The sequence below is a fragment of the Loxodonta africana genome, chromosome 2 (genome assembly GCF_030014295.1).
Source record: "Loxodonta africana isolate mLoxAfr1 chromosome 2, mLoxAfr1.hap2, whole genome shotgun sequence".
Lineage (NCBI taxonomy): Eukaryota > Metazoa > Chordata > Mammalia > Proboscidea > Elephantidae > Loxodonta > Loxodonta africana.
The window spans coordinates 76,839,169-76,852,383 of record NC_087343.1 but is presented as its reverse complement, the minus strand read 5'-3'; the positions used below and the strand labels follow the sequence as shown (position 1 = coordinate 76,852,383).

The 13,215-nt window shown below is 36.2% G+C and overlaps 1 protein-coding gene across 2 annotated transcripts in view; it reads right to left on the bottom strand.

The window, feature by feature from the left end:
- FCHO2 (FCH and mu domain containing endocytic adaptor 2) overlaps window positions 1-13,215 on the bottom strand; it is a 149,104-nt gene that overhangs the window by 47,077 nt on the left and 88,812 nt on the right. For both annotated transcript variants that reach the window (XM_064272994.1, XM_010588207.3), the window contains exons 11-13: window positions 8,730-8,754; window positions 1,237-1,294; window positions 776-951 (exon numbers count right to left, since the gene is read on the bottom strand). In XM_064272994.1, the coding sequence (XP_064129064.1) occupies window positions 776-951; window positions 1,237-1,294; window positions 8,730-8,754 (259 nt within the window). The remainder of the gene's footprint in view (window positions 1-775; window positions 952-1,236; window positions 1,295-8,729; window positions 8,755-13,215) is intronic.

The window sequence follows — 13,215 nt, the reverse complement described above, 5'->3', positions numbered from 1 at the left end:
ACTCTAAAGTGTATGATTGGGAGAAAAATACTGTTTCCAAACAAATACAGAGAGACTGTTTAAAAAAATATAATTAAACAACAATATGAAACTAAGTTTATTCTCCACATATTATCAAGAAAAGGTTGAATATCGTTATGATAATCCTCTATAGAGATACCTGATTTTCATTCTAAGACACCCTTTTTGTCTCACAGTTTAACATTTCTGAATTTAGACTATATCATCATTCGTGGAAAAATTTATTATGGTAAGTTTTTTTCCTCCCTCAAAAGCTATGCAGTGTAGTATTTCTGAATTGAGGAATTAGCCACTATCACTAAGAATTCTTATCTTTGCCTTTTCTTTTATGAGAAGGCTGGAAAAAGAAATGCTATACTGATACAAAAAGATACAAAGATATAATTTAATCTTTAAATTCACTTTTATAGAATTCCCTGTTTCATAATGTTCACAAAACATGTAAGAAAAACTTTAAAATTTCATGAGGAAAAGATTTACGCTGCCAGTTCACAAAATTCTGCCAGAGGAGTAAGGCACTATTTATAAAATGCCAACAAATGGCAGCAATAATGAATTCTCCAGATTTTCGCTTGCTTGTTAAACACTTTCAAAACAAGCCAAACTAAGCCAAACTCACAAATTCATTTTCCTATATAAAAATTATACACTAAACATCTCCTTATTTCTATTAACCTGATACAGCATAAAGAGGCAAATAAATAAATGAAGGCTTCTACATAAAGGGTACGAACTTGCTCATTTTACTACTTACAGATATTGCTGGGGAGAGCGTTATGTTCCCTATAGATACTTTTAATTCATCCAAAGAAGCCATTGTGTGATGTGAATTATTTGGATGCATAGGTTTGATTTCTATCCGATACTTCTTTGGTTCTTCATCTTCAGAATCAGAGTCACTAGATGAGTAGAAATGGTTCTCTTTGGTATGTGAGTATCAGTTAAGGAATTTCATTTTTAAATGAACTTAAAGCATAACCAGTTTTTTACATATTTATAAAAAGGAATAAAAACCTTTAAGAGATAAGATGAGCTTTAACAGAAATAAAGCTACTAACTTCTATTAATAAAAATACGTCAAATGAAAAATAAGTCATTTTATTAGAATTAACTAAAACTTAAGGGGCTTCAGCTAACTAATAAGATTATTTTGTTATAACTGTCTACTTATATGCCAACACAAATCATAAGAATACCCACATTATGAAAGGATATCATTCTGATTTGCTTCTGGTTTAATACTATAGCCTTCTTCATCTACATCAGGGATGTTCTATGAGAAAAAGAAAAAAAAATCTTTGACAACTATAATACGTAAAAACATTAAAGACTGGCAAAACAGCCTTAACTATTACTTAGGAACTATACCATTTATCAAATATCAAAAGATTAATAAAATTATCAAAACTACTAGGAAATACATCTTTATAGCTAATGAGCTTCAAATCACACTCCATGATTCAAACATCTGAAAGAGGAAAGCATTGAAAAATGAAACAGGGTAAGCACAACTCATAATTTCAGAGCAAGAACTTTCCAAGGTTAAAAACAATCCAGATTGCTCAAAATCTACAGTACTATCAAGTTATGCTTGCTTTTCACAAATCAGTCAAGAGATAATCTCAATGCTGTAAGAGGCCCTATGGAAATATAAGATCTAGTTCCTCCCTTTAAGCAGCTTAAAATCTAGGTGAGCTAATGAACCTATCAAGGACTGAACATCAATGGCTGCTAATATCCCATAAAGACAGACAGCCAGGCATCACATGCCTCCTGAGAGAAGTAGCCTTGACAACAAAACAAAAATAACCCAAAAACTTTAATTTGAATTTGATCAAGCCTCTAGATCCAAATGTCAATTTACAGAACATAAAGAAGTGGAATATAATAAATACACTATGGGAATACAATTGGCAAAATCCAGACTGAAGGTAACTAACGACAAATCACCTGGATTATTTAATAAATAAATAGAAAGCTGGAGGGAGGGAGGGAGGGAGGGAGGGAGGGAGGGAGGGAGGGGAGTTAAAAGAATGACTTACAAGACATTCAATAAATTCAAACAAAGTGTTAAAAAAAATGACATTAAGACATAATGAGAAATCTGAATAATGAATGGGTATTTGAAAATGCCAAGAAATCACTGTAAATTATTTTTAGGTGTGATGTGGTATTGTGATTATGTTATACACATATATATAAAGTATATTCAAATAAAAATACAATGTTCTTGAATTTGGGCAGGGAAAATGGATGGTAAAGACAGGCTACGGGTGACAGTTGCTGGGGCTGAAAGATGGGGGATCATGATACTATTCTGTATACTTTGTGTATGTTTGAAATTTTCCATAATAGAAAGTTAAAAACAATCTAGCTGGGAATTTAAGACTACGTAAAACAGCAGAAATGGCTAAATATTATGATTCAAACAAGCATTTTAACAGTTTCAGGATAGAGCTTTCTGTCAGCACCATGAAATTCCCAAAGGTGAAAAGAAGAAAGAACATTGCAGATGAGGTAAAGTAACATAAATAAAGGTACAGAAAAAGGAACAAACATTGAGTTCAGGTGTTCAAGGAAAGGTTTTTCACGTTAAACAAAACTAAGCATACCTGAAAGCAGAAGAGGAGCCAACAAATGTAAAAGTGAGAGGAGATAAAATGGGAGCAAGGTAAGAGTCAAGAAAAGACTGTATAAAACAAAGAGACTAGTATAAATAGGGTCCCCTGTTCCTCAGGTACTAGGGAAAACAAAAAAAAAAACAGAAAAGAATAGGTGTTCGGGTAGAAATGCCGGTGCTTGTGTGGATAACCAAATTTTAACCCAAATCTTCAAAGTGAAAAGGATAAAACTGGAAGAATCTGTGTGTGCAGGAATGGAGAAAGGTGAAGGGAGAGGAGTGACAGACAGCTTAAGGAAATGGAAATAGCCTGGAATATTAGAATAGTGGGAAACCCTGGTGGTGTAGTGGTTAAGTGCTACAGCTGCTAACCAAGAGGTCCGCAGTTTGAATCTGCCAGGTGTTCCTTGGAAATTCTATGGGGCGGTTCTACTCTGTCCTATAGGGTCACTATGAGTCGGAATCAACTTGACGGCAGTGGGTTTGGTTATTAGAATAGTGAATATTTGAAGTTCACTAGAGCATCATCAAAATAAATTAATTAAAAGACTACCAAGAAAATTAAAACTACATTAAGATACCATTTCTCACCAATAAAATTGGCAAAAATTCAAAAGTTTAAAAATACACTCTGTTGGCAAAGGTGTGGAGAAATGGACTCTTATAATTTGCTGGTGCAAATACAAAATGGCACAACCCTTACACTTTAACAATAAAGAAACTTTGCCAAGTATAGATTCTATAGGAATTAGAAGAGAACATTTTTTCAAAATATTCCTATTCCAAGACACTGTTTCATTCCCACTAGGATGGCTAAGATTAAAAGAAAAAAAACTCCACAAAAGTGTTGGAGATGTGAAGAAAATGGAACCCTCATTCATTGCTAGTGGGAATGCGAAATGGTACAGCTATTGGGAAAAGCAGTCTGGCAGTTCCTCAAAAAACCAGACCTTTTGGTTAGCAGCCAAACGCCTAACCATAGTGCCACCAGGGCTCCAGAGCTGCCACACTGTTGTTGTTAGGTGCTGTCAAGTCAGTTCCTACTCATAGTGACCCTACATACTACAGAACGAAACACTGCCCAGTCCTGTGCCATGCTCACAATCGTTGTTATGCTTGAGCCCATTGTTGCAGCCACTGTGTCAATCCACCTCGTTGAGGGTCTTCCTCTTTTTCACCGACCCTGTACTTTACCAAGCATGATGACCTTTTCCAGGGACTGATCCATCCTGGTAACACATCCAAAGTATGTAAGATGTAGTCTTCTAAGAGGCATTCTGGCTGTACTTCTTCCAAGACAGATTTGTTTGTTCTTCTGGCAGTCCATGGTATATTCAATATTTTTTGCCAACACCACAATTTAAAGGTGTCGATTCTTCGCTGGTCTTCCTTATTCATTGTCCAGCTTTCACAGGCATATGAGGCAACTGAAAATACCATGGCTTGGGTCAGGCCCACCTCAGCCTTCAAGGTGACATCTTTGCTTTTCAACACTTTAAAGAGGTCTTTTGCAGCAGATTTGCCCAACGCAATGCGTCTTTTGTTTTCTTGACTGCTGCTTCCATGGCTGTTGATTGTGTATCCAACTAAAATGAAATCCTTGACAACTTCAATCTTTTCTCCATTTATCACGATGTTGATTACTGGTCCAGTTGCGAGGATTTTTCTTTGTGTTGAGGTATAATCCATACTGAAGGCTGTGATCTTTGATCTTCACCAGAAAGTGCTTCAAGTCTTCTTCATTTTCAGCAAGCAAGGTTGTGTCATCTGCATAACACAGGTTGTTAATGAGTCTTCCTCCAATTCGATTCCCTGTTCATACAGTCCAGCTTCTCGGATTATTGGTTCAGCGTACAGGCAGAATAGGTATGATGACAGAAGACAACCCCCACACACACCTTTCCTACCTTTAAACCATGCAGTAACCCCTTGTTCTGCATGAACAACTGCCTCTTGATCTATGTATGGGTTCCTCATGAGCACAGTGAAGTATTCAGGAATTCCCATTCTTTGCAATGCTATCCATAATTTGTTATGATCCACACTGTTGAATGCCTTTGCATAGTCAATAAAACACAGGTAAACATCTTTCTGGTATTCTGCTTCCAGCCAGGATCCAGCTGACATCAGCAACGATATCCTTGGTTCCACGTCCTCTTCTGAATACAGCCTGAATTTCTGGCAGTTCCCTGTCGATATACTGCTGCAGCCACTTTTGAATGATCCTCAGCAAAATTTTACTAGCATGTGATATGAATGATATTGTTCGATAATTTCTGAATTCAGTTGCATCACATTTATTGGTAACAGGCATAAACATGGATCTCTTCCAGTCAGTTGGCCAAGAAGCTGTCTTCCATCCACATTTCTTGGCACAGACGAGTGAACGCTTCCAGCACTGTATCCATCTGTTAGAACATCTCAATTAATATTCCATCAATTCTTGAAGCCTTGTTTTTTGCCAATGCCTTCAGTGCAGCTTGGACTTTTTGCTTCAGTACCACCGGTTCCTGATCATATACTACCTCTTGAAATAGCTGAATGTCAACCAATTCTTTTTGGTATAATGACTCCATGTATTGCTTCCATCTTCTTTTGATGCTACCTGCATCATTTAATATTTTCCCCATGGAATCCTTCACACTATTGCAACTCAAGGCTTGAATGTATTCTTCAGTTCTTTCAGCTTGAGAAATGCCAAGTGTGTTCTTCCCTTTTGGTTTTCTATCTCCAGGTCTTTGCACATGTCATAATAATTCTCTGTATTCTCAAGTTGTCCTTTTAAATCTTCTATTCAGTTCTTGTACTTCATCATTTCTTCCTTTTGCTTTAGCTACTTACTAGACGTTCAAGAGCAAGTTTCAGAGTCTCTTCTGACATCCATTGTGGTCTTTTCTTTCTTTCTTGTCTTTTTAATGACATCTTGCTTTCTTTATGGATGTCCTTGATGTCATTCCACAACTCCCCTGGTCTTCGGTCATCAGTGTTCAACACATCAAATCTATCCTTGAGATGGTCTCTAAATTCTGGTGGGATATGCTCAAGGTGGTGCTTTGGCTCTTGTGGACTGGTTCTAATTTTCTTCAGTTTCAACTTGAGTAGCTGATGGTCTGTTCTGCAGTCCACCCCTGGCCTTGTTCTGACAGATGATATTGAGCTTTTCTATCATCTCTTTCTACAGATGTAGTCTATATGACCCAACAATTTCACTCCTAGGTATACACCCTAGGAATCTAACCGAAGTGACATGAACCGATATATGCACATCTATGTTGCAGCACTATTTACAACAGTAGAAAGATAAAAACAACCCAACTGCCCATCAACCGATAAATGGACAAGTAAAATGTGGTACATACAATGGAATACTACTCAGCAATAAAGAAATATGAGCTCCTGAAACATCGTACATTATGGATGAACCTGGAGGACATTATGTTGAGCAAAATAAGTCAATCATGAAAAAACAAATATTGTACATTCTCATTTTTATGAAATGACGTGTATAGGTAAATACACAGAAACTAGTGTTTATTACTGGTACCAGGGGTGAGGAGGAGGGAGAAATACTCCCCAGGTGGTAGCCACTTTTTGTTTATAGAAATGGAAAGTGTGGCATGGAATATGGGTGAAGTTTGCACAACATGACTAATATAACTGATGTCAATAAGCTGTACACAGGGAAAAGTGATCAACGGCCAAATGCTATGCTGTGTGTAGTCTTGCAACAATAACAACAAAAAAGGGGGGGCTACAGATGCCGATATTAGACATAACCAATCACCTCATGGGATTGGTTCTCTTGGTTTGGGGGCTTAGGGCCGTGGTCTCACGTGACAGTCCAGTCAATCGGCATAATATAGTCCTTCAAAGTTCATATTCTACCTCCCAGTATGGTGAGCAGTGTCTGGGTCTTGAAGCACTTACTTTTATTTTGTAAGCACTTCCATATCAGCAGACATGTATTAACTTAATTCTTTATAACATCTGACTATACCCCAGTGGACTGACACAATGACTGCAGTAATGAGCTCAAACACAGCAATGACTGTGAGGATGGCACAGGACCAGGCAGTCTTTTGTTCTGTTGCACACAGGGTCGCTATGAATTGGAACTGACTGGACGGCACCTAACAAGAACAACATTCCCCATCAAGTGAAAGTTTAATAATTTATTTAACCAGTCCCTATTTTGATGGATGCTTTGTTGTTTTCAGTATTTTGTCAATATAAGCAACGTTGAAATAAACATATCTTCCCCAGGAGAGAGATGTTTATTTCAACATTGTTGGATACATGTGCAGAGAGAGACGAAGAGAACACATATAGAGATATTATACATCTAGATATTAGGCGGGTGTGTGTGTATGTGTAAAATCTTTAAAGAGTTTTGTAAATATAGGCATAACATTAAATTCTGAGGAGCAAAACTGCTCAGTCAAAGAGAACGTGCATGTCTTATCAGGGGAGATACTACCAAACTATGCACAGAACAGATTGTACTAATTTATATTTCTACCAACAATATGAATATATCAAACTTAAAAATTTTTGCCCATATGATAGGTTAAACAGTAATTTCATTCTGATTGGTATCAGAATAAGACTATTTTGAGCATGTTTATCATGTTTATGATTTTTATTTCTTTTTATGAAAACTGCCTGTTTTTATCCTATGCCCTTTTCTTATCAGGTGATTCCTTACCTTTTGTACCTATCTGTATAAAACTTTAATAAATGGAAGCAATTAGCCCCTTGTAATGTGCACTACAAATATGCTCCACCAGTTGGTCTCTGGTGATTCAAATTCTTTTAGGGTGGTTTGTTTTTGTTTTTTTAATTATATGTTTTTTATTGTTACACAGTCCAATTCATCTATCATTTCCTACACAATATTAGATTTCTGTGTTCACTTTAAAAGACCTTTCCTAATTCCAGATCCATACTGATTACAATACAAAATTAGATAATATTGATCATTATAGAAGAGTCTCAATGAGCTAATGAGACAATTTAAAATGTTTTATTTAAAGGGAGTATATACAAAATCAAACAAAGTACTATAGAATTTTATTCAATGCTGCAATCATCAAACGGCTATAAATAATTAATTCAGAAATAAAACACATGGTAAGAATAAAAATCAAATATCAAACATGTCTTCTGACTTTTGCATTAATTAGTAAACCAAGGGTATCAAAACAGGCAAGTGGTAAGGTAAATACTATAACTCACTCTGATAATTTTTATGCTAGAGCTTATTAGACATCTATTTATTTTCACTACAAGTTTATTCACAAGTGTTATATTCACAAATATAAAACAAGTTTTAGCTTTCTTATTTTAAAGCTGAAATATAAAAAAAATTAGTTGTATTTTAAGTAAGTAACATAAAACACAACATTTCACAAAATATCTTTAGTTCTTTATTTTCATACACTATTATGATGAAAAAGATCAAAATGTTTTTGGGCCAAAAAAAACAATGCTTATGTAAGCAAGAACAATAAGCAAAGGAGAAAGATAGTTTGAGCTTCCCACACTTACCAATATGACCAGTGTCTAATGAAGTTTGAAAGATATGTCCACTATGCATTACTTACATTTAGTAAGTTTACTCTCCCAATAAAACTAGAGGGAGTTCCATTTGATGTCTTCTTGTGTTATACATAAGAAAACAGGCTTAATAAGAGATATAAATAAACCTTGAATTTTTAAATAAAACAAAAGCACAGAAAAGTACTGATCCTGGTTGTTGCTATTGTTGTTTCTAAAATGCCAATCTCTTAACAAAACTCAAATACATGAAGAGCTATAGTATTTTAACACATCTATGACTAAATTGGTAAAAATATCACATTTTAGAATGTAGCATGCAGATGTAATATGTGGCATGTTTCCCAAGAAAAAGCAATATATAATACAGTACCACTCCAATTTTCAAAGTAAAATGTCTGCTTTTGAAAGGTAGTTAGAAAAACCTTCTGTGCAATAGGAAAGCGTCTGGCCAACGAAAGCCAAAAATGCATCTGTAAAATAATCTTAATAGTAAATTTACAATAACAGGGTTATGGTTAGATCTACTTACAAGTGAATCTGCATCAGGGCATTCCCTATTAAGACAAACAAAATATTAGAAATATTCAACTATTAGAACAGTAGACTAATTATATTCAAAGTGCTTAGCTTCATATTTAAATATAGCTTTCTTATTAAACTGTACAAAAATACCTAGAGAAACCAAAACATGAAGACAAAAATTCACCAAGTTATTTTAAAATTCTTAAAAGGTTTCCTATACCCATAATTCATGACAAAATAAAACATAAATAGCTTACAAATATTTCAAAACTACTTTCAAAAGTACAACCACTCCTCACTTATCAACATGGTTAGGTTCTAAAGGCCAAGTCATTATATGAAAATCACTGTTATATGAAAATGGAGGATTTTTTTCTATTTTCAGACCATCCATTTACCTGATTTTTTTTATTTAGAAAATATGATCAGAGAAATAATAATAGCTAAGGTTTAATGATGTGCTCATCACTGTGGCAAGTCAAGTTATGGTCTACTCTTTTGCAGAGAAGGAGACGTGGAAGAGACAAAGCTGGATAAAGCCGGGCTGTATGACTGGAGGGCCCGTGGCTTAACCATTTCACTTTCCTCCTGTGCTAGGTCAGAGCCTCCCTTGGGGAGCCACCTCTAGGTCTACACTCCCACCCCTGCAAGCCTTCCGTTCAGGATCCTGGCACCTGCTCTGCACTCCAGGCCTGGCAAGTCACCGGGGCTCAAGGCTTCCTGTCAGCACACTGGGAACCTGGCTGTGCATTCGACCCCACCAAGGCAGAGGCGGTTCAGCTCACTTTGGAATATTATTAAACTCACACACATTTCTTCTAAACACCCTCTCCAATGCCTCTTTCTTTTCTCCTTTCCTACCCCACAGCCACAGAGGAGGCTGGCCCCACATGGCAGCTAGACTGGTGCCCTCACCGGCAGGAGGGAGTGGAGGGGGCTTGAACAGCATGAGAAGACCCTCCTCAAGGGAGGGGATGCTCTGCAGCTGCTGCCACCATGCCCACCACCTCATTAATGCGCAAAATAGTTGCACAGTAGATTTTTTTACTATTGTCGTAAATGTGAAACATTAGATGCAAGATTGTGGATAAGTGAGGAGTTGGTGTGCTTCTTTTCCATGAATATATTTAAGCTTTATATCAAGAAAGTTTCAGTCCAGAGTTTCTGTTGGTTTTTAATTCTTAAAGTACAGAAAGTAAAAAAAAAAAAAAAAGAAAAAAAATTTTTTTTTAATTCCCTCAAAGGAAAAAAAAAAACCTGGCTTTCAAAAAGTCTATATTAAGTATCAGAAACCCTGGTGGTGTACTGGTTAAGTGCTACAGCTGCTAACCAAAAGGCCAGCAGTTCAAACCCAACAGGCACTCCTTGGAAACTCTAAGGGGCAGTTCTACTCTGTCCTATAGGGTCGCTTTGAGTCAGAATTGACTCAACAGCAACGGGTTTGGTTTTTTTTTATATTTAGTGTCAGGAAGTCTCAGATGTAACATAAGTGGATACATTTATTTATTGGTAAATAACACTTCTAATTTTTTTTTTTAATTCAGTGTTGTTTAAAGAACTTCCTATAACCTAACATATATACAAGTTAAAACCAATCTTCTCCAAAAATATTAAAAGAGTAATTAATTAAACTTCAAGTTGGAATAACTTTCTAGTCTAATGTAGTATGTATTGAGAACTGGTATTTATCATTTAACTGAAACTAAATATTGAAAAAAACCCCAGTAGCGAAAATTATTTTAAACGGAAAACTAAAACATAAAGATGACCAACTTCAATTAACCAAAAAGACATATATATGTAAAATAAAGAATATTGGGGATATGAGGAATAAGGTTAGAAGAATTTCTATGTATATACTCCAAAACAAATTTGCAAGCAAAACTGAGAGTGCAGATTTAAAAGACATTTGGATCAGTTACATATTTTTGGCTTGATATAATTAATGTATGTATCAGAATCTGCCACTTTAACAATGGACTGAAAACATGTAGGCAGTCAGTACCTTAAGAGCTAAATGAACAACGAAAAGCACTAAATTAGTATACATTGTTGTTATGTGCCACTGAGTCGATCTGACTCACAGCAACCCCATATGACAGAGTAGAATTGCCCCACAGGGTTTCCCTAGACTGTAATCTTTCTGCAGCAGACTGGCTGGTGGGTTTGAACTGCCAACCTTTTCGTTAGTATCCGAGCACTTAACCATTGTGCCACTAAAAAAAAAAAACAAAACCTTAAATCAGTATACAGAGGAGTCTAAACAGGTAATATCTCTACCTACCCAGAGACTAAGCACAGGCCAGAAAAAATCTACCAATTGCCTTGCTAAAGGAAGGTAAGATCTAAAACCCTGAAAAAATTAAAGAGGAAGGGGATGACTACACTGCTCTCAACACAAACTGAAGCACCACCAAACAGATAGGGTAAATGTGCAAACCCCATGTGTCATGATACCCACTTAAAATCACAAATTTTGAAATATAGCTTCCTTATTGTTGGTAAATGAAAAATACTGTATCGAAAGCATATGCATACTCTGAGGAAATGTTCCATAAAAGGCAGTATGATAATAAATTCAAATCCTCTATAGAATCAAATCAATTAAAATATTAGAACATTTCTATTTTCTTGTTGTTTTTAAAGATACAGTTTAACTATAAAATTAAATGTTAAAGTTCCAAACAGCTTATTTTCTAGCTGTAAGCCAGAACTCTCCAGTCTTTGTGGTAAAGCACTCCTTTGTCTGCCTTCTCAGAGAGCTATAGGAGACCTGCAGGTGAAGCCCCAGCAAGAGTAGCTCTGAGCAGGACCCCTCCTCTACAACTCTGGCAAAAGCCTCCTGGCTGTCAGAGAAGAGGCATCCCAAAAGCCTCTGGCATTTCAAGCAGAGCTAAATTCTAACATTTTTCTGCCAAGAAGTACTGAAAGAAGGCGATGATGGTCCACTGGTTTAAGCACTGCTTCTGCCCTAGTTTTCTCATTGCTAAAAATAGTCTAATATCCACGTGGCTTAATGATCATATTGGGCAATTACTGATCATTAAAAACTGGTTTAAATGCACGTAATAAAGATAAGGTCCCTGAATGAACTGTTTGTAGGCCATACATTATAAAAATGTTTTAATTTAAGGCTGTCACTCTTTAAGTAGTCACTAGGATATTAACTAAAACTAAAAAACTTAACTCACAAATCAATTGTTTAGACTTCAATATGTATCGCCAATGTTATAAAAAAGATTAGGACTATGACTGACCCAGCTGATATTTCAAGTACCAGTGGCATAGTTTCCAGCATCACAGCAATATGAAAGCCACCAGAGTAAGACAGTGGAGGAAAGGCGATACACAAATGACCAATAGCACATGAAAAGATGCTGAAGTCATTAGGGAAATGCACATCAAAAAGACGAGATAACACCTCACTCCTACTTGGAGGCTAGTAACAAAAAAACAGAAAACTTCAAGTGTTGGTGAGGATGTGAAGAAATTGGAACCCTCATCCATTGTTGGCGGGATTGTAAAATGGTGTGGCTGCTGCAGGAAACAGTTTGGTGGTTCTTCAAAAAAGTTAAATACAGAATTAACACATGACACAGAACTACCATACGACCCAGCAATTCCACTTCTAGTCATATACCCAAAAGAACTGAGAATATGAACTCAGATACTTGCACACCAATGTTCATATTCATAGCAGCATTATTTACAATAGCGAGAAGGTGTAAACAACCCAAGCGTCCATTAACTGATGAATGGATAAACAAAATGTGGTATATACATACAATGGGACACTAGTCAGCCATAAAAAGGAATAAAGTTCTGACACATGCTGCAACACGGATGAGCCTTGAAAACATTATGCAGAATGAAATAAACCACACATAAAAGGACAAATATTTTATAATCTCACTTATATGAAATATCTAGAATAGGCAAATGCATTAAGACAAAGTCGATTAGAGGTTACCAGGGGCTGGAGGGAGAGGGAAAGAGCAGTTACTGTTTAATGGGTACAGAGTTTGTTTGGGGTGATGATAAAATTTTGGGAATAGACAGTGACAATGGTAGCAAAATTTGGGGAACGTAATTAATGCCACTGAATTGTGCACTTAAAATGGTCAAAATGGCAAATTATATGTTATATATATTTTTCCACAATAAATTTTTTTAAGTAACAAAAAGAAAGCAGCCCTCTTGGCCTACCTTCCCACCTTTCCTGAGCCTGACCAGGTGGTCAGCGTCCAGCATAGCTGGCGCATGCTGATTGCGCATTGAAATGATAATTGTCACTGTTGTGAGCTGCCCTTGAGTTGGCCCCCTACTTGGCCCCCAACTCATGGCGACCCTATGCACAATGGGATCGAACTGTTGTGAACAATAGGGTTTTTTAAACTGATTTCCAGAAGTAGATCGCACAGATCACAAGCCTATAATATTTTGTATATATTGGGTCAAGTAAAATATACTGTTAAAAAAAAAAAAGAGAGAGC